Raw genomic sequence first — 21976 nt, 5'->3', positions numbered from 1 at the left:
CAGGAAGAAACAACGCAAAATTTGCATTATTTTCGATCGAGCCTACACAAGTATAATTTCATAGAATAGTGACTTGTTATAATAGTAAGGGCCTACCCGATATTCGCTAACGCTGTATGTTTCGAAACCTGACTGGGTATGCTTGTTACTGTTCACACACGGGTACTGCCACACGTGTTGTCGCAATTCTATGATTTCAACGCACCTAGCAATGTTAATACGAGCAATGCGGTGTCGCAAAGTAACGCCGTCGCTGCCGCTTACCCACTTAAAAGCTTATTACGCTAATCGATTTCAAGGGCCCTGCGTTAAGAATGGGTGTGGCACTTATTGGGGCACAGGTCTTATTAACTTAGAAATAAGTCGCCATATTTGGGGACCCTAACTTTTATCTCACTCCCTCCAATCCTAAAATAAACAGCGTCTCTTGAAATCGGGTAGCGAAATAAACGTTTCTGAAACTGTCGCCGAGGTTGCGAAGTGAAAATCGTATGACTTTTGTAATCGTGGTAACACTTTAGATGATAGCTTGATGTATTTGACTTATTTATTTTTAGTCTGTGGTTTCCTTGAGGATTAATCGAGCGTGGTGTGGTGTTAAATTTATCTTATTTTTCTCGTAATCATCATATTAAATAGCTTTTAAATAAATGGAAACGTAATATTGTCATGCTATGTTTCTGATATCAACAGAGATAAGCAATAATTAATTAATTAATTGATCAAACAACGCTTTTAGGTCACTCACGCAGGTATGTCTTATCGTGTTTCTTGGTAACGGGCAAAGCGGTCACATTTCACATATCAACGCGTCATTAGTTAGAAATTAATGTCCATTTACTATGTAAAAGTAGCTGACGACTCATAACCAGCGTTATATGATATTTACATTTAGAACTTGAGTTAAGAAAGTTGTGTAAGAAATTTGCATGGAAGACGAAAGTATGACTGCTGTGCTCGTTTTGTTTCTTTTTTCTAAATTCTTTGCAGCGACAACATATATTTGTGGTTTCGGGACTGCCGAAGAGCCGTGTCGTGGTGTTCGTGTGGTATTATACAGTTTTGCGACAGACTCCTCTGTGTTACAATCCAGAGGTTAGTTTTTCGTGATTCTGTTCACCTTCTCCATTGCTCAGCTTATAAGGCGGCTGCGATGTGACGAAAGTCTGCAGCAAGTGATGGAAAAATCCAACTGTTGTTACGCATTGGATTTTTCATGCCATCGCTATTTGTGGACTGTCTTTGAACAGCTTATTACTATTGTGAATAATTTTAAAGGTAAACTGTTTAGGTTTTTATTATGACTTATAGTGGTGAAACAATTTATTATGGTTGCAAAGGCCCACAGAATTATTGCTTGCATACCTTCTATACCTATTTACTAACTATCTTTAGGCAAATGTTTCCAAGAAGTCAAGTCAAATAATCTTTATTTCATAGGTAAGCAAATTACGCTTGAAATCGTCATACTGATTAAACTCTACTGCTCATTCGTAAGGCAGATTCCCTTGAGAATAATGAGTAAGAAACTCTAGGGGTTGCTCTTTCTAAATATACATTTGGATACATTTATCATTACAATATTTATTGAAACATCTTAGATCGAGACTAGCAAGTTAAACGGGTCAGTACCATGGATTTTTGTGATCCAAGTACACAGAAGGTGTATAATAACCTTTAGTATAAAGTTTTTGTTTAACTATAGTTTTAAACCTCGTAAATGGCAAATTTTGGATATCAACTGGACTATTATTATATAAGCGTATTTCGATGACTGACAGGAACAGCTAGTTTATTTGTATTCCTCATATTAATGTTATAATGTTTGTCAATATTTTTCAAGAAAAGACCTTTTTTCTCAACTTAAATAACATTTTGACAAATGTACTGTGGTGTTAGTGTGAGAATGTCAATAACTTATCTCTTGAACACACCCTGGGGCCCAGATTATAAATTGAAACTGGCGAATAGTAAGTGAGGAGAGACTAGATTTGTTGGGTTAGGGATCTGCAAGCATGATACTAGCTTCCTTGGTCTTGCTTCATGGTTGTTACACCACTATGGCTTTACTGCCTTAATTATGTCACTTGAAATTTTATGATTAAAAATGTATGGTATCTGTTTAATATAAAAAAAATATACTACTTACGTACTAAGTTCCAACACACATGTAACTTTAAAAATTAATTTATTTATTGTACAGTCAGGGACTTAATAATTAATTGTACTTAAAATTTACATTACTTGTAGGAAAACATTTTCACAATATTTCTAAGATTAATGGTTAATGGTTATATGGAAGACATACGTAACAGTGTGGTAACAAACTTTTTATGAAAAATTCATCTCCGTTACTTTTTTGTGACTTATCTTTCTTAAAATATATTTATTTTCATTATTAGATATATATGGAGTAAAATGGAGGAAGCGGTACCAATAGGTGTTGGTGCATTTAAATATTCTAATCTGTAGTCAGTACGGTATAAATGATCAATACTGATATTTTAGGCCTTACATTTGCCCTCTTAACCACTATAATGATTAATGACATATTATCTGTGTATACATTATGTGTGCTAATTTTCTTTAGTATTGGTAAAACTAAACTCTGAGATGAAATCCTACTATAGCCACTGTATTGAAAACTACTATATTGAGTTTATGATCCTAATTATAAAGAATATTTTGAGATGTTTCTCATTTTCTCATATTTTTTTAATTACAAATATTTTATGGCTCAAACTAATTCTGAAAACTTTAAATGTTGTTTAACTGAAAAGGTTATTTGCTATTTAATTAAGGCTATAATTATATTATTACTCAGAATGCGAAGTGTACAACCTGTTTATAAACGAACCTGAAAAAAGGTTTATGATCTATGGGATGTCATTCTGACAGTGACAGTTGTTTGTTTACATTTTTGGACTAGGATTCCATCTTAGAGTTTAATATCGTCGGTGTTTTGTAGCAAGAGCGTTAGCGACATATTGAAAATTTTTATTTAATAGTTTGAATTTTACGTAGGATGTATTTTAAAACACTTGTGAAAACCTAAAACATGCTACCCTCAAAAATTTTTCGAAATGCCGCTTACGCCTTTTTTTACAAAACACCTACGTTATGTGCTTGCATTTGTACAATCGTGACCATGACCAAGATTAGCCTCTTACATGTCACAATGTCTTGGTATGTCTTTGGTAGGTACATGCATATCAATTCTAACTGATTACCACTGCACATGTAACATACTTTTTGGGGGCATTTGCTTCACAGGGCCTTTAATTTTTTTATTGATTCTTCTTGTGCACCAAATAAGACTATAGCACAGTGATTTTAGGGTCTTTACTTCTTTTACGGTCCTTTCTACTCTTGCCACTGCTATAAAATTCTGAGATAACAATCCTGAAAGATTCTAATCATTTGTTTGTATCCAATCACATCATCATTACGACATTAAGCTAATACAATTTTTAGGTGCTAGGTTTAGCCATGGAGGAGCCCAAAGAGCCAGCTAGTAAGAAGCGGAAATTGTCCGAAAACTCGCAAGAAACAGTGGCTGTTGAGGAATTTACAAAGGACTGTGAATCTCAAATAATGGAAATGGACAATGCAAAGTTTGAGTTTGAAGAAAAATATGATAATTTTATAAGCCAGGAGGAGTTGGAAAAGTTACGAGAGTTTCAAGTTCTGGATGAAGTGAAGTCGAATGATGAAGACAGCAATGATGAGGAATCTGAGAGTTCTGATGGTAGTTTTATTTTATATTTTTTAGAGTCGATACAACCTCAAGTAGCTTTTGGTTGATTCTGCATAACAGCGAAAGTGTTGGATCAATTGCTTTGGAAAAATTATATAGAAAATTGAGGGTATACACGGATTAGTATACGGTTCCTAAAAATTTTCACAATAGAAAATGAAAACAAACTCACCTGGAAAATTTATAAGAAAACCGCAGTGTACAATGAGTACTTTACATACAACAATGATTCTATATCAACTGAACTAAATAGAAAGGCTTTAATGTAGTTTGTAAAAAAATTAAAAGCCAATGTCCCAAGCAAAATGTATTAGTATTTAGTTTGCAAGAAATTTGAATTTGGGCTGAGGTAATATCTGCTCTTAAATGTCCGATAATGGTGTTTTGTGTCACATAGGCTAGACTAGTGTAGACAGTCTAATTAAAAACTTGTTTGTTATTGATTGGAAGTACTCATTTAGTTTTTTATTAAATTGTTGACAAGTTTTTTACTTTCATACATTGGCACTGCACTAGTCAATTGATTCCTTAGGTAGTTTATTTGGCGTGAGTCTGTTACTCCGCCGGACCCGTCAACTCTGTTAGCAGTAATTTTTGTCTTGTCTTATGGTGCTTTTCCACAGGCGAGGCGAGACGGAATTTAAGTCTCGCCATATTTCCACCAAAAATTGCCATGATGTGAAATTGAGTGAAATTGCAATGATTCCCCATAACAGTGAAAGCGTTGAATGAGGCAGGCACTTATTACTACAAAATTCCTAAAAATATACACGATAGAAAAAAAAACACAAACTTACCTCTAAATTTTACAAAAAAACCATGTACCTATGTTCAATAGGTACTTTACATACACCCATGATTTTTTTTAATATCAACTGAACCAAACAGAACTCGTATTATAGGGCGCACTATAAGTTTCCGGAACTGGCCACTTACATAAACAATATTTAAAAAGTAATTACAACATTTGAAAATGGAACTCTTGGCTGTAGAATAGTTTGTTTCATGCGACTGTCAGTTGTTTTTACATTGTGGCGTCGTTTTAGAAATTGTTTGTCTACATCACCATGGATTTAACTCGTAAAAATTTTCGTAGTATGATTTTCTACGATTTTAAGTGTAGTTTAAGAGCTCAGCGAAGCTTGCCTCGACTTCAAACAGCTTTTGGCGATGAAGCACCATGCAAGACGACTATTTATAGCTGCTTTGCAGAATTCAAACGCGGTCGTGTGAATCTCAGTGACAAATTTCGTGATGGTCGCCCGTCCGCTGCTGTGAACAACAAAAGCATCGATGCTGTGCGCCGCATGATCAAAACAGACAGGCTTGTGACATACTTTAGGCACAGGCATGAGCCAAATACAACCAATATTACACAAACATTTGGGTGTGAAAAAGCAATGCTCTCAGTGGATCCCACACAATTTGACTGAGGCTCAAAAAACGGATCGCGTCACTTGCTGCAATGCCATGCTTACCAGATTCAACGAAGGGGCGTCAAATTTGGTGTGGGGCATAATAACAGCTATAGCACAACATCTCACACAGACTGACACTAACCACTGGATCGAGTCACATAGCCCCCAGGTACTCTCGACAGAACGTCACTACATACCACGGTTGGTACGAGAAGCCATCGAGATCACGAAGTACAAAACATTTAACCGTGATGATGGTTTTAAACTGTCCAGTGCATGGAATCCGGTCCTTAGTGCGTGCAGTAATAAAAACAAAAACACCTCGAGTTCAGTTTCGCGTGTGGATACAGTGAGTGTGGCTTGTGTGAAAAAAGTGAGTGACAATGGTAACGCTATAACAAATCGCGATGAAGGCAGTCGTCGACAGTGCAAGAGGGTAGACAGATATGTCTGCTCTTAAAGCTGTCATCTGCCGCCGTCCAGTCAACCCGTGACCATGGAACGTGCAACCGTTCCGAAATATCGGGAAAATAAAAAGAAGTCATACCGTGGTAAGAAACCTGATACTAGTGATAATCATTTAGTGGCTCTTGTTGCTTTGGAGAATCGTTGTATCGTGAATAATGAATTGTCCACGACCATTTGTTTGCCGGAAGTTATTGACAAACTCCGCAAAAATAAGCATAAACGCCGTATGATCTTGCACCACGATAATGCCAGTTCTCACACGGCCAGACAGACAAATGATTTTTGAAGGTGAACAACGTTGACCTTATGAGCCATCCCGCGTACAGTCCCGACCTGGCACGTTGTGACTTTTATTTATTTCCAAAAATTAAGAACCAGTTACCTAGTCAACGATTTTCATTACCTGAAGAGGCTGTCGAAGAGTATGAAAAATATGTTTCAGAGATTGTCACGGAGGAGTGGCATAAATGTTTTCAAAATTGGTTCATTCGTATGAAAAGTGCATTAACGCTAACGGAGAATATTTTGAGAAACAATACATTAATTTTTGGCAATTTATAGTTTTTTTTTATTCGTTCCGGAAACCGGTATTATACATATATACATTTTTAAAATGGCTTTAATTTCCTTTGTAAAGAAATAGATTCTGAAATAAAACCAATATTCTTGCCGCTCGACCCAAGCAAAACTCGAGCTGAGGCAGTATCGACTCTTGATGGTCATCGCGAGCTCGCGATCGGTTGTGGATAGTAAAATAAAAATATTAAAATACCAATAGAGTAAATTCCTTGTTTGATAAATTTAAAACACGTTGTCGAGTACGTACTCGACAACACACGTTGTCGAGTACGTACTCGACAACGTGTAATTGATATTAAATACGCATCGTGTGAATCGTGCTTCCGTCGTCGCAGAGTTAAATTAACTCTATACTGGTAGTAATACGGTTCAATATTACGCCAACAAAATTTTAATTATCTTGTATCTTCTCGTTAATTACCGTAGATGCGTTAGGAGAGAATTGAAATTTTGTCATACAAATTTCAATCCCCGTCTCGTCTCACCTCGCCGGTGGAAAAGCTCCTTTATAGTCTGGTAGGACAAGGAAATGTTAAAAATGCCTGCTTGTTTACTTACCATACAGCTTTTTTATATTTTAATGCTACTCTCACTTGCATATACATACACGAATATTTGACAGCTGATAAAGAAAGAGAAGGCGTGGAAATAACGCGCCAGAATTTCAGCAATTGTGACATTTTAATATAATTAAATGTAATTCGCTACTTGAAGAATACTTATAATTTTTGCCTAATAATGGAACTGCACACAAATGCTGTCAGTGTTGTTGTTTGCGATCAATGTCCTTATAATTGTGCCTATATAATTGTCACAAGCAAGTCATCATAAAATCTATTTATACTAGAGTAAACACCATATTCTAGATAAATCTGAAGGTGTACCCGAAGAAGAGATTGAGAAAATGCTCGACGAAGATCTTCCCGAGGAGCTGAAGGCCGCGCCAAAGCCGAAGGAGAAGCCTTACGTGACGAGGCACAAGGTGGTACTGGAAGGTACGTTAAGTAACCGTTACATTATCGTGCAAATGTGAATGAACACGCAATTCGAATAGTCGAATTGATTGGAACGTTTGCATGCTGTTATTACAAATGCATGATTATTGAATTTGGGATGAACAAGGTCCCATCATGTCACTCTGTGACATTGTTCCATTGGCGGCATCGACACAATAATATTATGGTTTGCGACCAATGTTGCGAGTAATTATGAAATATCGTTCATTCGTCTTGATTTCACAGCATTGAAATTTTAGCGATGCATTGCTAAGTCCCTGGTAATGTATCTGAATTCTTCGAAGGAATTTTTTCTAAATGTTCGATATTTGTATTAATAATTATAACAAGCTAGTGGAGTAGTTTCAGAAAAAATAATTGAATATAATGGTGGTGAATCAACCTAACATTTATCATCATCTTATTTAAGAGCCAGACTCTTGTCGGTTTAGCCTCCAGTTCACTTCTTACAGTTCAGTTCTTTAACCTCTCTTTAGCTGTTCACTTTGATCTTCTTTTTTATTTGTTCACTGTACGCCATACTTGTTCTTCGTCTTTTTCTTTTCAATTATTAAAGCGACATTTCCAGTCAGCTGCTGGTAGCTCTAAAGGGCGCTACGACAAAAAAGTCGTTAAAAACGAAAAACAAAGATCTGCAACAAACATACAGAAAAATTCATAAGGTCCGTTGGTTCGTTCCGTGGCTTAATTGGCATAGCGTCTGGCACGGTTTGTTAGAAGACGATGGTTCGAGTCCAGACGGATCAAAGGAATTTTTTCTAAAGGTGCTCTAGTATTCGCGAAACTATTTTTTTTTAGAATCGAATGCGCGTTTTGCTTGAGAAAACAAATGAATTGCGATTTAGATTTTTTCATTTTGCGAAATTTCTTAGCAACTTAAAAAATCTCTGAAGAAGGACATAGGTACCATTTTTTTATTCAGTTAACTTAGGAAATTTAAAACTGGTTGGGATTTATGAACTACGACAAATTTTTCGACACTGAAGTACCTAGTTTGAATTTGGAGTATGTTGACGTGATCTTGCAATATTCGCCATCCTTTAGATTTTATACAGTACGTTGACCGCATTCTTTCTTCCTATAGAGAAAGGCATCAACCACTTCGAGGTGCTCCCCCTGGACTGGATGATAGTGCGGCATTACAGCGGCATGCCCGTCTACATGCACCGCACCACGCGCGTGTGCACGCTCTCCAAGCCGTATTTCCTCGGGAAGGGGAATACCAGGGTAACATTGTTTATAATAATTCATTCAATTCAATTCATAATTCATTCATTTTATGGAAAAATTTTACCTTTCACAATCTATCGATAAAACTGTTGACAACAACTACATGACTATTTAAAATTTTATGAAAACTGGTAACCCTGCAAATATAATTTTGCTCCGTCTTCAAAAAAGACAGGCTATAGTGGATTCAAAGAAACGCACAATGGATTCTTATATGTATATGAATCTACTATATTTATACCTATTTATTGTAAACCTCCAACTAAACACAATGTTTAGTCATATAATATGACATTGCGTATATATTTGTAATTTTTATGTCATCAAAATTTATAATGAATAATAATATCCTTGTTTATTGTTGAGCTACTGTATTTTCTTATCGTTGTTGAATTGTTTTTAGCTATCGTCAGTAAATATAGTAAAAAATAAATAGAGTCAGAAAAAAGACAAATGCCAGACAACCGCAAAATTTTGAATTTACCAATCGATAAGTAATTAATCGACTTTTGAATTGAAATTTTTACAGTAAAATTTTCGGCTGTCGTTTAACACCTGCGAGCTGCTAAGATAAGTCGGTGCCCTTATGAACAGTTTGCAGTCTATAACAGGAATCAATAAAATCATGAAGATTCGAATCATAAAAAGTCTTTATATTTAGGACTCGAGTATTTGTTTTGTGAGATCAACTTGAACAGTATTTCACCGCGTAACGTGTAAACCATCTCCAGCTCAGTATTGCCTTTTGAACAAGCATTTCTACTAATTACCAGCTAAAAAGTGGCTTGCTGTAATGGTCAGCTCCAGTCAGATTGGGTGAGCATGAGACTTGTAGAGCGTGAGATCTGGTTTGCACCGGTGCAGCGACTTAAATTTACAATCAAGGTAAAAGAAGAGCGCCTTACACACAACTAAAACAAGTTTCAAATAGAAATAACCAAATGTTTTATTTACGTTAAGATATAAGTTGTATGTTAAGAATACTTACATTACGAAGTACGTACTATGATTTTAATATCCCGAGGTTACATTTCGAGTTTACACGATATACTTTTAGTTCTTACTAATATAAACGGTTTACCTTAAATACACTTAGAGCTAATGTATTGCACTAAGAGTTTCTGAAAGTATTTGTGTGGCACACGGACGTGACACTTATACGTCACTGATCTGACACGATTGACGGGCTGTAGGCTCTTATTTAACGTATTAAGACTATTGTGACTAATTAAACAAGGTCTCGACGTGCAACATATTTTTTCATTTATTTCACAGATAATTAGTAGATACAGTGGTTTTAATGGCAACACTGTCAAAAGTTTGACAATGAGTAGTAGAAACGTTTGTTGAAACGGCAATACAATGAAAAGTTTAACGACAAGTGGTAGAAACAGGAATTTAAACTTCAATACTATCAATAGTTTGACATATATGTAGCAATAGAAACTGAGTTTACCTGTGAGTCGCAAAGACAGAAGATCAATGCCGCCGAGCTGTTTTACGCCTCACGCGGTTACTGTGCTGCGATACTGAGCTAAATATGAATTTCTGAGTAGAACGAAATCATATCTTTTTCAGAGACACGACATACCGATAAGCGCAATCCCATGCCTAGCTTACAGAAAAGCGTTAGAAGAGGAAGCGAAACAAAAAGAAATTGACAAACAGATCGAGGAGCAGATTAGAAATGGCACTTGGAGACAATTCCATCCACAGACACAAAATGAAAACAACAAAAAGACTGACGTATCTAGTGAAAATCAAGTCATAAAATGTCCATTCAAACATGGCGTACCTAATGGAAATTCGAAAAACGAATCTAGTGTTATTAAAGAAACAAACATATCAAATGATCAAGAAATGAGCGAAAGTCGGGAAACAAGTGCAATAGAAAAAACAAAAACAATTGAAAATCAAAGTGATATACAAACTAGTGACAACATGGAACGAAGTAATCTACCAAATAGCCAAGGTGTAAATTTAGTCAATGTTGATCAACCAATGGAAAATGGCGAATGTAGTCAGAGTAGTGGAGAAATGAATCAGAATAGGGGAGAAATAAATCAAAATAGCGGAGAAACAAATCAAAATAGTGGAGAAACAAATCAAAATAGTGAATTAGCAACTGAAAATGAAGTAGAAATTACCGAACTGAATATTGTTGAAGAAGTACCTCTAAATAGACAACCTGTGATTTTACCCGGCGGAATTGTTATGCCACCACCTAGGGTGGAGACCGTCAGTACAAGTTGGAAGACACAGCATTTGACGCATGAACAAGTTAATGATTATTGCAAAAAACTCTTTCAATTCAAGACTGTCAATATTATGCATTTTAAGTGAGTATTTTCAATTTCAATCAATCAAATCACATCACATCCAGAATAATAAAGTGACGAAAATGAAAATGTAACGTTTTTGAGACTGTCAAAAAATATGAAATAAAATTTCGTTATATTTGTCTATTGCAACCATTGACTTACAATTATATGGACGTCGGGTCCGCGCTAAAAAGTATCCGAACTTATAGGGCGTTAAAATCGTATACAGAGCGTCATTCACGCTCTAGTCTTCGTTTGTTCGACTGACAGCGAAGCAAGCAAAATTAGACATTACAATTTAAATTCAACGTTTTAGCTTTTTCATATTCCTTTACATGTCACTACGTTTAAATAGGTTGACTTGGGTCATTTTTTTCGTGGTTTTTGTATTAGACCCGTCGTCCATTTATTTGTAAGTCGATGATTGCAACGAATGTTCTCAATCTAATTTGTCTGGTCCCCAAAAATAAATTTCGAATTGTGTTGCTTTATTATTGAGGGTGCGAAATTATAGTATTTGGTGTGCAGAATTAATTCTAACATTTTAATAAACGTTTTTAAGAAAAATTCCTTCGATCCCGACTTTTTCGCCATACCGAGGCTATCGCTTTCCCAATTGCGCTACAGAATGAGTTAGCAGACCTTACTTGAATTTCTCTATGTGCTTGTTGCAGATATTAGGTTTTTAGGTTTTAACGGCTTTTCTGCCGTAACGCCACCTGTAGTTGAATGTTTTCACAAAAAAATATGAATATCATGGTAGTAACAACCTTATGATCATGGTCATACAAGGCTGACCTTTTACCAAAGAGAGTATAAAAAGTTACGAGTATGGTCACTCTCCGCCCCTCTCTAGCTTTACATACCGCACCACGCCCCGCATATTGACAATCACATCGACGGAACGGCAACAAGGCAGTCAGTTATCTACTGCATTTTTTAGAATTACTTTAAAATCCAACTTCAACTTCCTATGACAGTAGTTTGTCCTACGATGCAAAAACCATTTCCGGAATTTCAGAATTCGAAAAGGGAATTAATTTTTATCTGGTGGTTTTAAGAACTCTATGTCGCTCCTTGTGGCTATGTGTATGCATATGTGGAACACCTTTTTCCGATCATATGTTATTATATTGTATTAAATAAATATTGTAATTTTTGTAGCGATATCTCTTGTCAGCCACTGATAGCTGTAAATTTTATATTATAATATTATAAGCTGTAAAGACACTTGGCTGTGAGAAGAATTTTTCGTAAGTTTCTCGCAGGTAGCGTTACGGAAAAAAAGTCTAATACAGAGTCTGTAACAAGCACATAGATATTCGTAATGTTTTGGTAATGTCGTAAAATCTGTAGCCTAGTTGGTAAAAGTGGTAACCCCGGTTTGGCAAATAGACGCTGGTTCGTATCCAGTCAGACTAAAGGAATTTTCTTTGTGTTTGTTTGATCTTTTTATCAATAATAACAACAAACTCTTGGAGTATTTTAACAAAACGTATTTGAACATCATGGTAGTAAAAATCTCATGATATTCTATGAAACAATAATTTCAGTTTACTGTTGTTTGAATTTATGAACGGGTTTGTATTTCCACTCACCGCTTCCATACAGCGTAGGGGTAACTATAGGCGTGCGAACAATATTTATGAGTTTTGTATTGAAACATACTTCCCTTCAAATGTTAAACAGATTCAACGACGTATCTGGAAATTATCATTGTCAACAACTCCTTATTTGTGAAGGGACATGTGCTGTCGCCTGTACTTTTTAAAGTAAATTGTGGCTGGTTAAACTGTGTATGTTTTTGCTTTCCGGAACATTGCTTTATTTATTGTTGTTATTTTTTAGACGTTGGGCGGACAGGCGTAAGTACACCAAAGCGAGAAAGACGTTGCAGTATCCGACGTTACCAGAGGGGACGAAGTTGATTACCATACCCGCGCAGTCCACAGCCGGGCAGGAGAACGGAGGTACGTACTTTTTGCGGAATAAATGCGCGCGGCCTTGAGAAGTAAAAATACATTTTTTTTCTCTTTATATGGCATGAACTACCACAACTTTATTTACAAGCATGTTCGTATCCAACGCCATGACATATCTCTATCCAACGCGTTCGGCTTTTGTACAAGTGGTCCATTGATGCAGACACCATTATACGAGGCCCTAGCATTGATATAATCCTCAAATATGCCAAGGCAAGGGCGCCCAAACATTTGTGCTAGTTAGTATTGTTCGAGAACTGTCGACAGACGGTAATAAAAATGTGATAAAAATAGGTCACGCTGAACGTAACAGCAGACACAAATTCGATGTCCACCATGCTAGTTTTTTTTCCGGAGCATACTTAGTGCGCTTGCAACCGTGTGGATGCCGACGTTTGTCTCATTTGATTTGCCAAACGTTTGGGGCTTGCGACAAATGTCAAGCATTTAGAGCCGGCATTAAGTAGAACTTATGATAGTGACGGCTTTAGTAATGTAATTTATGACTGTTGTCAGCTACTACATGGAGACAGTCACTGTCCTAAGCTGTATGGTAGGATTCGCGATTGAATTCTTATTAGCTATGATTTACAATGTGTAGTTAATAGTAGTTTTATGTACCTAAGTTGTAGAAAGTGAATTGTCCAGGTGGCAAGGCGAACAAGCGCGACTGGGTGATGAACATGAACGGACGCAGCTACCTCTCCGTCTTCCACGAGTACGTGCGCCGCGCGCTGCAGAAGCAGCCCGTCTACGAGTTCAAACAGCTCGGTATGTTATGGCCTTAATATAATAAGGTACGATATAATATAAGGCACGTTCTGCGAAATTTCGAGTCGATGTATCTGCAATAATAAGTATTATGTTTGAATAATGAGGCACTAAAAAATGTTAACCTTTGATGTGCAAAATCTATGACAGAATTCAATAAAATTCAAATTGATAACTCCCAAGTCAGTTGTTTAAGTCAAAATACCATTTTTTGCTATTTGACTTAAATATATCCTTTTTTTACGTATATCAATGGTGGAAATTTGAAATGTCGTAAGGGAAAATAACCTTACGACAAAATGTCTCTTAGGACATTTCAAATTTCCACTGTTGACATAATGTAATAATTTCGTCGATGTATCGAATTTTGAAATGTCGTAAGCGACATTTTGTATTAAGGAACATTTTCCTTATGACAAAATCTTTCTTATTACATTTTAAATTTGCACCGTCGATATTATAGGTTCAATGATCGAAAGAAAAAGTAATTTCTTTACTTTTAAATATGGACCCTATAACTTGCATAAAAAGTATATTATCTTACTTCTAATGATTTGCAAAAGACTTCGAGTAAATTTCTATTCTAGTGAAATGTCATTTGTCATTCAAAGGCGTAAACCATCTCCTGAGAGGTCATCCGTGCCCTGCAGTGAGACATATTCATATAATATATTTTTTTAAAAAAAGAACAGTATGGGCATGAAACATTCTTAGAGGAATTAGTTGTGGCTAAAACTTGTGGTGTGATAGGCGGTCCTGTTTAGCAGAACAGATAAAGCAATTAAGAACTAAGATTATCAGTTTTATCTATAATATTACAATTAAATTTTCACACCACCGCACATGTCCGCATTCAACGTAGTAACATGTTTGTATCCACCGCAACAGAGAACGCGTCCACTCCGTACCAAGCGACCGTGTACATCGGCGGCATGCAATACGGTGTCGGGCACGGGTCAAGCAAACGGGCGGCGAAGTCTGCGGCGGCAAGGGCGTCCATACACATTCTGATACCGGAAATGAGGCACGAGTTGGACACCCAGCCGGGGGCCAATGCTAATAACGAACCGGACTTTAGCGTGAGTATAATCTTTATATCTACAGAGGAATACAGCACAGAGTGCATAAGAAAGATTGCCGTTTTGTATAGTAAACTTAGCCACAGTTAATCTGGAATTGATCAAATGCTCGTTTTGGCGACTTCATTGCATAAGCGGCTTAGAAGCGTATACCGACTCATTTACACATGCATGTTAGTTAGTTAGTTTTTAACTTCAGTTGTTTGCTTATATTTGGTTCTCGCCGTGCTCAAAAGATGGCGTTCACTGCTTTTAAAAAGTAACTGGCATAGTTTGAGGCGCCATTCATTGGTACAGTATGTCATGCAGACTGTGTTCTGGTTTCGATGGATATGGGTGCTGGTGAAATTACACGCATATGGAACGTGGCAACTTATGCTGCAGTGCCCCGCAGATCTTAGCGATTTAAAGCTCTGAGTGGTACTGCAACTATTATGGACGGGCGTGTAGCTTACCATCAGACTTGAGAATGGAGTAACTAGTGAAGAGCTCTGTCATTCGACCGTCATATGAAATTATGAATTTGTAAGTGCATAGGAAGCCCATTCTTCAACAGTAGAATGGGCTTCCTATGCACTTACAAATTCTCATCATTTTACAATATATAGGATGTCTTTAAAAACGGAAATATTCAGAAAAAAAATCTTTATCCTAATTAGGAAATGAAACTATTTTTCCGGATTTAAATTGCGTATATTTGTTTTTTCAAACAAACCGAAGTTTCGGGTCCTTTACCAGGTCTCATGGTCAACCGTCAACCGTGACGTTTCATTTGCTATGTGTAACAATCGCGAAAACCTAAGAACTTTATCCTAATTTTTCATTAAGGATATTTTGACTGTTTTTATATAAGGATATTAGGCCACACCACCAATAACAATGGCCAGGAAGTTGGTAGCGCTTCCACAAATACGCCGCATGAACTGCAGCGTCGCAATATTATGACACTACTCTATTACAACGACACTGTTATAATTGAAACAATATTATAACTCCGGGCGAGAGACTAACTAGCATTGCATTGATTTGTCTAGACTCCCTTTGAGCACACATTGCGTCGTAGCCTTCTGCTACGAGCGACTTCAAACAAACCAATGCTACGGTAAAGCCGTAGTGTCACCGTGTGTTGTAGTTCTTCGACTACGTGGGCATCGAGGACCCGCGCATCACGGAGTTCTGCGCAGCCGCGTGCGAGCCCTCGCCGCACGCCATCCTCCGGACGTGTCTTCTGCGGAACTTCGGCGCCACCGACAGGCACATCCACACGGAGGTAATTCGTTCGATACTGAGCAGTACTGTTGTGTAAAGTGACGCTACGGTCACTGCCTGCTGTCGTACGTTATACTACATTATTTGGCAATCTTATGCCAACATTACGCTAAGCGATTAGAGTTTTAAATAATTTTTTCACTTCTCATGCTCTTAAAGTTCGTATTTATGCTGGGTGTAGGCTGCATAAAATAGGATTTTATGCTCTAATGCATAAAATAAAATCGTCGTTTAAGACCGAGGCAATGATGCCTGCGCCAACAGCCACGCACACTAGAACTTTATAAAATAAAGTTTTATTTTTGTTTTTTAATCCGTGTTATATTACAAAATTTAAAAAGTAGGCAATAGTAATTCTAATAAGGTATAAGAAATAGAAATGCATAAAAAATAAAAGCATGTAAAATATAACTGAGCATTATGTAGTCCGACCTGAGTCACGTGTAGAAAAAAAAAGTACATTGGCGGAAAGTTCTTGTTTTTTCTTGGCAATAGTTGTGTTATCGTTTATTTGTAATATTGCTGTTTAATTTCCTCGCAATCGAAGTGAAAAGCAGCGTGTATAACTCGTTCATAAAACTCATTTTACTCCCGACTTAAGTATCCATATATACTAGACGACAAATTCAAATTCAAATTCAAAATAATCTTTATTTCATAGGTAAGCATTATTACACTTGAAATCGTCACAATAGTTAAACTCTACCGCTCATTCGTAAGGGAGATTCCCCTGAGAAGAATGAGCAAGAAACTCTAGGGGTTGCTCTTTGTAAATAACATTTACAATATTTATTTTTTTATTTGAAACATCAGAGATCGAGACTACCTCCATGAGCTAAACGGGTTACTACCACGGATTTTTGTCATCCAAGTACGCAGAAGTTGTATAATAACCTTTAGTATAAAGTTTTTGTTTCACTATATGTAGTTTTTTAAACCTCGTGAAAGGCAAATTTTGTATATCAACCGGAATCTTGTTATAGAAGCGTATACATTGCCCCTTAAATGATTTTTTGACTTTGTGAAGACTACTATCAAGAAAAGCTAGTTTATTTCTATTCCTCGTATTAATGTTATGTCTGTCACTATTTTTCATAAATAAATTACTATTCCTTTTAACATAAATTACATTTTCATAAATGTACTGTGAGTCTAGTGTAAGAATGTTAATTTCCTTAAACTTATCTCTCAAAGATACTTTGTGGCCCAGATTGTAAATTGCCCTAACTGCACGTTTCTGCAGGACAAAGATTCTATTGATATCGGCGGCATTACCCCAAAGCAAAGCGACTTAAGTATGCATATACACTAGAGTATATCACGGGTAAAATGACGTGTTTTATGCACTTGTTGTACAATCTACTATTTCATCACACTTGCTCGTAAATAGTATGATTGCATGGTGGCTAACTTGACCATAATATCCCTAATAAAACCTTCGGGCTATTTTTCTTTCTATTACAGCCATGGTCGGTAAGGAGTTTTTTTTAATTTATAGCATGTCGTACTTCCTTATACATTTTAATTTTCCTATTTAATTGCAATTCAGCCACATACTACTTAAACCGTCCTCCTCCTCCTCGTGTCGTATACCTCATTACTGAGGGTTGTGACTCCCCCGCGGACTCAAGCCATGACAACATTCTGCCATCTGTGGCGGTCTTTGGCATAGTGGAGCGTATCATGCAGACCCATGCCGAGAGCCGCACAAACTTGGTCGGACGATCTTGTGGGACAGCGACCCCCCTGACGTTTACCGTCGATCCGTCCGGTGACCGTTAGTTGTTCGAGGTTGTGTCTTTCTTTCCTGGCAATGTGACCAAAGAAATCAAGTATCTTTCGTAGACAAAAGGTGGACAGCCTGATCTGGACGTTAAGTTCCTGCAAAATTGAGTCGTTGGTGCGAAAATCAGTCCAACGGACTCCCAACATTTTACTCTAGCACCCCATCTCGAAGGCATCAATACGGTCACGTTCTGCCGGTTTTAATGTCCACGTTTCCGCTCCATAGTTAAAAATGGAAAACACTAAAGAGCCCACCAATCTCATCTTATTTTAACGCGCGATGTTACGGTCCTTCCATACTTTCTGCAGTTGGGCACCTTTACCCATTCCTATTCACCTTCGAATCTCCTTTACGCACGATCCGGTGTTGTCTATGTTCGCGCCCAAGTATAATTATGTCTTCTACAGTTTCAAGGTTGAGGGCGCCCGACAGTTCCAGACTGTTGGAACGATCTACTATCATTAATTTGGTCTTAGCATGGTTGATCTTAAGGCCAAGTTCGAAACTGATCATCTGTACTCTGTTCAGGAGTCCAACCATTTCAGCTTCGTTGGCAGCGAGCAGCATCGTGTCGTCTGCATATCGGAGATTAGTTATTTTGGTGCCACCAATTGTGACTCCACCTTCCCAATCCTCGCAGGCCCATCTGATTATGTATTCTCCATAGGTGTTAAATAGTATTGGAGATAAAATGCATCCCTGCCTTAATCCTTTCTCGAAACTGAACGATTGAGAGGTCTGCCTCTTGTCGACCCTTACAACTCCTTGGCTGTTTAAGTATAGTGAATGAATAAGCGCCACAAGATGTCGAGGCACTCCCAACTCCCCGAGCACCCTCCAGAGACTCGACCATACAACACAGTCAAAAGGCTTACTGTAGTCGATGAAACACAGGATGATGTGTGTGTTGAATTCATAAGCCTTTTCAATCAGTTGGCGAATTTTGAGGATTTGTTCGCGCGTGTCTCTGCCCTTGACAACGTTCCTGGGGGATCTGCCAATCCAAAAAATGACGAATCGTGTTGTTAATAATGTGTAGGAGTATATTACTAGGGTGTGATATAAGGGTCAGGGTTGTATAGTTGTCACATTTGGAGGTGGAGCACTTTTTATGTAGAATGATGGATCTAGTCCAGTCAGTAGGCCAAAAACTAGTACGCCATACCTCATCGCAGGTATTATGCAAAGCATTCACTCTAGCAGGGCCTGCGGCCCCAAGATCTCCGCTGTTAACTGGTCTGGTCCCGGAGCTTTTTTAATTTTAAGTGCAGATAATGCTGCTTATATCTCTAAGCGAAGTATATGAGGTTCAGGACTCCTCCCACATAGTCGAAGTTTGTGGTCTACATTCGTCAGGGTTCTTATATAATCCCTTACAATATTTCCGCCATCTTTTTGTGACCGCATCTAAGTCATGGAATCGATTGCCGTTCTCATCTTCAATCGTCCAGGTTTTAGGTTTGAACTGCTTACAGAGCAATTTCGCATTTTTGAAACAGGTCCGAGCTTTGTGCTTTCAGAGCGTGTTGTTCAATTTCTATTTATTTATTTATTTATTTATTTATTCTATGCAGATATGGTTCACAAAATTGGTCTTATCGCGACGGCAGTGTAATTGAAGTTTTCGGCTCAACTCGGAGTATTTGTCTCTGCTCTCCTGATTTGACAAGCTCTGAGTTTTTAGATCTTTTCTACTTTGTATCATGCTCCCTGTATCAGGTTTTATCCATGTTTGTTTAGTCAATGGTGGTTTTTGCGCGATCCGCAACCTTCTCTACTGTCTTCCACACCTGCTCTTTGAAACATTCCCATTGCGCCTGAGAATTCAACTTTGTAGGTGCCGGTTGCTCCACAATGGTGTTATTTAACATCTCCGTGAATAATTTCTGTTCTGGTGGTGTTAATGTTTGGGGTCGCGCCGGTGGACCCTCTTTTGTTGCTTTAAAACGCAATGCGAAGCTGGCAACCAAAAGACAGTGATCAGATCCACAGTCGGCACCAGGGAATATCTTTACGTTGGTCCTCCATCGGCTATTAACAACGACATAGTCAATTTGGTTACGACAACGATCGCCAGGAGATGTCCAAGTATAAAGACGCCTTGGATGATGTTGGAAACATGTGTTCAATATTGTGACATTGTTATGGATGCAGAATTCGAGGAATTTTATACATCTGTCGTTACTGACTCCAAGATCATATCTACCGACTGTACTTCTAATGTGGTCGTCATTTGTTGTGTCTCCCACCTTTGCATTCCAGTCACCGAGGATTAATGTGATTCCTCGACTCGGTATTTTGGAGAGAGTAATTTCTAAGGTGGTGTAAAAATTGTCGCACATCTTCCGCGGAGTTTGCCGTAGGAGCGTGTACTACGATGATGTTCAGAACACATGGACCAGTAAGTAGCCCTTTGATCATTATTCTAGCTAACACCAGGTTGTATCCCTGAACGTATTTATTTAGGCGATGTGAGATCCAAAAGGCGACAGCATTGGTGCTGGAATCCGTTGGACCAGAAAAGTATAGGATGTTACCTTTCGACGTCTTGAAGTGGCCCTGTCCTCTCATACGAGTCTCAGTTATTAGTGTTAGATTATGTGATTCCGCTTCCTTTTCCACTATGTCCAGTTTTCCCGGGTTCCGTAAACCACGGACGTTCCAGGTCGCTATACGTCGGTCCTTCTTGATGGTCATCTTCTCATTGAAGTCACCATTAGCATGACCGCTTACGAGGACCTGGTGACCCGTCCTCGCAGCGGCTTCGGTAGCCAATTTCACACCGTCTGGCCCGGGAACTGTACGGCGCTGGTGGTTAGTTGACTTGTCCAACGAAGCATGGAAAGAACAACTAGCTCTGATAGTTTTTCTGGTGGGTTTTCTTGAGCTTAATACATAGTGGAGGGTACCTGGGTCCTTCCAATGGCATCTGAATACCGTTCCATGCATGGTGAATGGAAGTAACCCGTTATTTAACCGATGTAGGTTTCGCGAGTGGTTAGTTATTTTCCGCAACAACTTAAATACTTATTATTAATTTCTCATAATTATTTTCTGTATAAAACATTAGAACATTTTATATTTTATTTTACAATCCATCATGGTAGATACGTGTGTCTTTGTTTTTTTACAACATTTTAGTTGGAGTTGTATTATTTATGGAAGAACAGCTAGCTGGTCATCTGTTGATAAAAAAAACTCGCTATTTGCAGAATCCATAATTGTTGTGTTGTGAACCAGTTATGTAATTCTAATAGACCCCCGTTAGTATGTTCCTATTGATCCTTAATACACAATGTACCATTTTGGCTATGACAACACGTTGTGGTTTCTAGATGAAAAAGCTAGAGTACCAGAAAATCGAGCTGACGATGAAAGTGGGCAAACACACGGCGACGGTCGTCTGCAAGAACAAGAAGACGGCCAAGCAGAGAGCCTCGCAGGCCATTTTGCAGGTACTCGCTTTACATGGTGCGGGGCGGTGGGTGTTCGGTCTTTGCGACGGCTAACTCGTTCGTGGCAGGCGCTGCACCCGCACGTGCGCTCGTGGGGCTCGCTGCTGCGCCTGTACGGCTCGCGCTCCGTCAAGAGCTGCAAGGAGAAGAAGCTGGAGGAGCAGCAGATCACGCTGCTGCAGGACGCGGCGCGCCACAACGAGCCCAACTACGCGGTGCTGGACAAGCTGCGCCACGAGATGCGCAAGCTGCGCGAGCGCGACCAGGCCGTCGTGGCCATCGGCACGCTGCTGGTGCGCGCCGACCTGCCGCAGCACTCGGGCTCCAACCTCTGCAACGTGCAGCTCTAGAAGGGCTCGCCCGCCGAGCCACCGTCGCCTTCATTCTGCTCTCTGTCGCGTATGGAGCTTCAAGTAATTCATAAGGTAACGGAAACTACTTAGTGTTTTGTGCATTTCAATTCAAATGACGATGTTATGTCGCAGCCGCAGTAATAAAGTGACTAAATTCGAAAATAAATTTTGAACGAACTGACAAAATAGACCACACCGGTGCCGTTTCCCTGGAGTGATCTAGTAAATACGTTATGATTCTATTTAATTTGAAAAACGATAATTAGTACAAAGATCTAACAAGTACAAAAATTCCTTCTACCCGGTGAGATTTGAACCTACAACCGTGCTGCACCGTAGCATTGCTCTACGAACTGAGCTACAGGTCAAGTTGCCGAGCTATCGAAATTCTTCTATGTATTTTTAAGATAGACCTATGTACTGAATTTCTGCTTTCGTCGCCATTATTGACATCTAGTGAAAGAAAGAAAAACATTCTCACATTTAAACTTT

At 38.3% G+C, this 21976-nt stretch overlaps 1 protein-coding gene across 1 annotated transcript; it reads left to right on the top strand.

The window, feature by feature from the left end:
* Nucleotides 1-911: 911 nt before the first annotated feature.
* On the top strand, nt 912-21779 carry LOC113226274 (microprocessor complex subunit DGCR8). The gene is made up of 11 exons (XM_026458839.1): nt 912-1095; nt 3475-3748; nt 7089-7217; nt 8323-8465; nt 10047-10807; nt 12638-12759; nt 13420-13542; nt 14431-14621; nt 15754-15891; nt 21012-21131; nt 21200-21779. Exons 2-11 carry the CDS (start codon nt 3490-3492, stop codon nt 21479-21481), a joined length of 2268 nt encoding a protein of 755 aa, XP_026314624.1. The 5' UTR covers nt 912-1095; nt 3475-3489; the 3' UTR covers nt 21482-21779.
* Nucleotides 21780-21976: the final 197 nt, after the last annotated feature.

This window comes from Hyposmocoma kahamanoa, unplaced genomic scaffold (genome assembly GCF_003589595.1).
Source record: "Hyposmocoma kahamanoa isolate Upper Pololo Valley unplaced genomic scaffold, ASM358959v1 185, whole genome shotgun sequence".
NCBI classification, from domain to species: Eukaryota; Metazoa; Arthropoda; class Insecta; order Lepidoptera; family Cosmopterigidae; genus Hyposmocoma; species Hyposmocoma kahamanoa.
Note: the sequence above shows the minus strand (reverse complement) of the source record. Positions and strands in the feature narration are given on the sequence as shown.